The sequence below is a fragment of the Punica granatum genome, chromosome 4 (genome assembly GCF_007655135.1).
Source record: "Punica granatum isolate Tunisia-2019 chromosome 4, ASM765513v2, whole genome shotgun sequence".
NCBI classification, from domain to species: domain Eukaryota; kingdom Viridiplantae; phylum Streptophyta; class Magnoliopsida; order Myrtales; family Lythraceae; genus Punica; species Punica granatum.
The window spans coordinates 31,972,048-31,974,645 of record NC_045130.1 but is presented as its reverse complement, the minus strand read 5'-3'; the positions used below and the strand labels follow the sequence as shown (position 1 = coordinate 31,974,645).

Sequence of the window (2,598 nt, the reverse complement as noted above, 5' to 3'; positions counted from 1 at the left end):
TCCTGTTATGTACAAGACATGGCATATGACACAAGATTATTGAGAAGTACAATTTGGACAGAAGGAGAAAAATGAATGAAAGAAAAAGTACGAATGAATAAGGGCCCGTTTGGTTTCAAAATTTGATTTTAGAATCATAATTTTGATTTTAACTCTACCCACTACACAATAAAAACATACGTTTCCCAAGTCAAATTTATAATACCATCTCATTTGTCATTTTTCACAATCAAAATCAAAATCAAAATCAAAGCTATTTTAGCTCTGAAACCAAACGCACCTTAAGATTGGCCATTAAAACAAAAAAAAAGAGGAAAAAACAAATGTGAATCCTACGTGGCTGATTGTGATTTCTAAAAGCTTTCTATTTGATGGACGGCAACAATCATACTAACTACAAGAACATCGTGACATAGCCAGAATAATTTGCGATATTAAATTATTCCCATATAATTACACTGAAATCAAGGCCCAAAAAAAATAATTGGGTTTGGAAAATTGAAAAAAAAAAAAAGAAAAGAAACTCTGGAGATTTTCTTTTTCCAGATTTAACGGCCCTCTGCCCGCCGGCCGTTCAAATCAATCGAACTCTTCTCCCGTTTCTCTGAATTAAAAAATATAGAAATTCGTAATAAACAAGAAAAAGGGCAATTAGGGAAGTGAGAAAAACGTGTCAGCAGATTTGGACCTCTGTCCCCACATCCCTGTGCCTAAAAACCACCGAGCACTCCGGCAGCTCGCCCAGATCGGCGTACAGCGATTCGTCCTCCTCCCTCATCGGAAAGAACATCGCCATGTCCGCGTCCACCCCTACAGCCTTGCTGTCGAAGAACGGGGTCTCCAAGAGTGAGGACGTGGTCGTCTCCATGCCCGTGAACCACCCGAACTCATCATTGATTAGCATCAGATCGGGCGATTCCTCCTTTATGTCGGTGAACTTGTTCTTTGCTGGATCGGGCTCGGCCTCGGGTTCATGATCCTGTTCCGGTTCCGGATCCGGAGAACTAACATCTGCCTCAGGTTTATTTGGAGCATCATCCATGGCAGCGTTGGCAGCGGCAACATTGTGATGGTTGTGGTGGTGGTGGCCGTTTCTCGGGGCTGGCCACGGGTGATTGTGCTCGCAGGAGTAGGTGATGATTAGCATGGTCGGGTCGTCCCGGCTTCTCTCGACTTGTTTCCGAGCCGGGCAGCCCTTCGAACTACTACATCTATAATATCCCCTATAGAAAAGATCGAACAACAAATTGAATCATTTTATTACCAACAATAATATGACTTCAAATAATGATCTGGTCCGTTTTATTACAACCACCAATAGATTGGATATATATATATATATATATATGGTATTTTGCAATATAATTAGGCAATGATTAAGGTTTAATAAAACAAGGGGACAACAACAACACAGTGCACTTGCTCCATTATATTATTAATACAAAAATATATTTAGAAAAAGAACTTTAACCTAACCAACAAGGCATTGTCATGTTGAGACAAACGGAGGTCGGAAATGTCAATTACATAGCGTATTAATTTAAACTCACCTTGGATATGGAGACCCTTTGATGGGTTTCTGGCCGTACTTCCGCCAAGCCCAGGAATCGGACGGGGGTGCTCCTTCGCCCTTGAGCCTCGAACCTTCTGGCTCCTTGATCGGAATCGAGATCACTCTCTTCTGTATCGATCTTCTACTGGACAAAGAAATAGCATGACAGCGGATATGTTAGTAGAGGACCAGATGTAAGAAACAAAGAACTCTTGATGCCTTCAATCTTGTTGCCATTCCCAATTCGAAACACGGTCAATTTATGACCGGTTGATAGTATAGAGAGAAATTTTAGTTGAAGTTTGGCAATTAAGACGTGGTTTAAGAACATATGACTTTACCTTCTCTTAGGAGATGATGTCGAGGGCAGCCTCATCACATCACCAAAGGCACCACTTGACCGCGGCGATTCAGTGAGATTTTCGGGCTCGGGGGTTTGGCTAATTCCGTCATCTTCGAGCTCGGTCCTGAAAGAACTGCCTCTTCTAAACCTTCCCTCCATAGCGCAATACGAGCTTGCCTTTGAAAAGTATAGCTAGAGAAAAGTGAAGAGAAAAAGAGAGAGAAGGGGTTTGTGATGAGTTAGCTGGGGATGAAAGCGAGTGAGGGGAAAATTAGAGAAGAGAACAAATAGGAGAGAAGGTAGGGAAAGGAAGAGGGGATGGATCAATGGTTTTATTAATTATAAATTATAATTATAATATATATAAATATATAATATAAATTTTTGGGCCGTCATGTTGACAGATTGGCCTTTGGGGTATGATTAGTTTAGTTTATTGTGGACGTGCAAGCAAATGTGACATATTGCATAATATACATATCTATTAATTATTGCCCTCTGTGATGAAAATTCAAACCGCCCCTTTTCTCTACTCTTTTTTGTTTTTTGTATTTTCGGCATTATTTTATGCCCACTGATTCGACCTCCCTACATACTTTCATAATTTCATTGCTCTGCCTCTCGAAATATATATTGTTTTATAATTTGCCATTATATGTCTATGCATATTTCTGAATGCTTTTCAATACATTAATACGGATCA

General features: G+C 40.1%; 1 protein-coding gene across 1 annotated transcript; it reads right to left on the bottom strand.

The window, feature by feature from the left end:
• Positions 1 to 413: 413 nt before the first annotated feature.
• LOC116202671 (probable WRKY transcription factor 65) lies at positions 414 to 2,184 on the bottom strand. Its single transcript, XM_031534267.1, has 3 exons — positions 1,894 to 2,184; positions 1,551 to 1,697; positions 414 to 1,223 (listed from the first exon to the last, which is right to left on the bottom strand). Exons 1-3 carry the CDS (start codon positions 2,052 to 2,054, stop codon positions 674 to 676), a joined length of 858 nt encoding a protein of 285 aa, XP_031390127.1. The 5' UTR covers positions 2,055 to 2,184; the 3' UTR covers positions 414 to 673.
• Between the last annotated feature and the right edge of the window lie 414 nt (positions 2,185 to 2,598).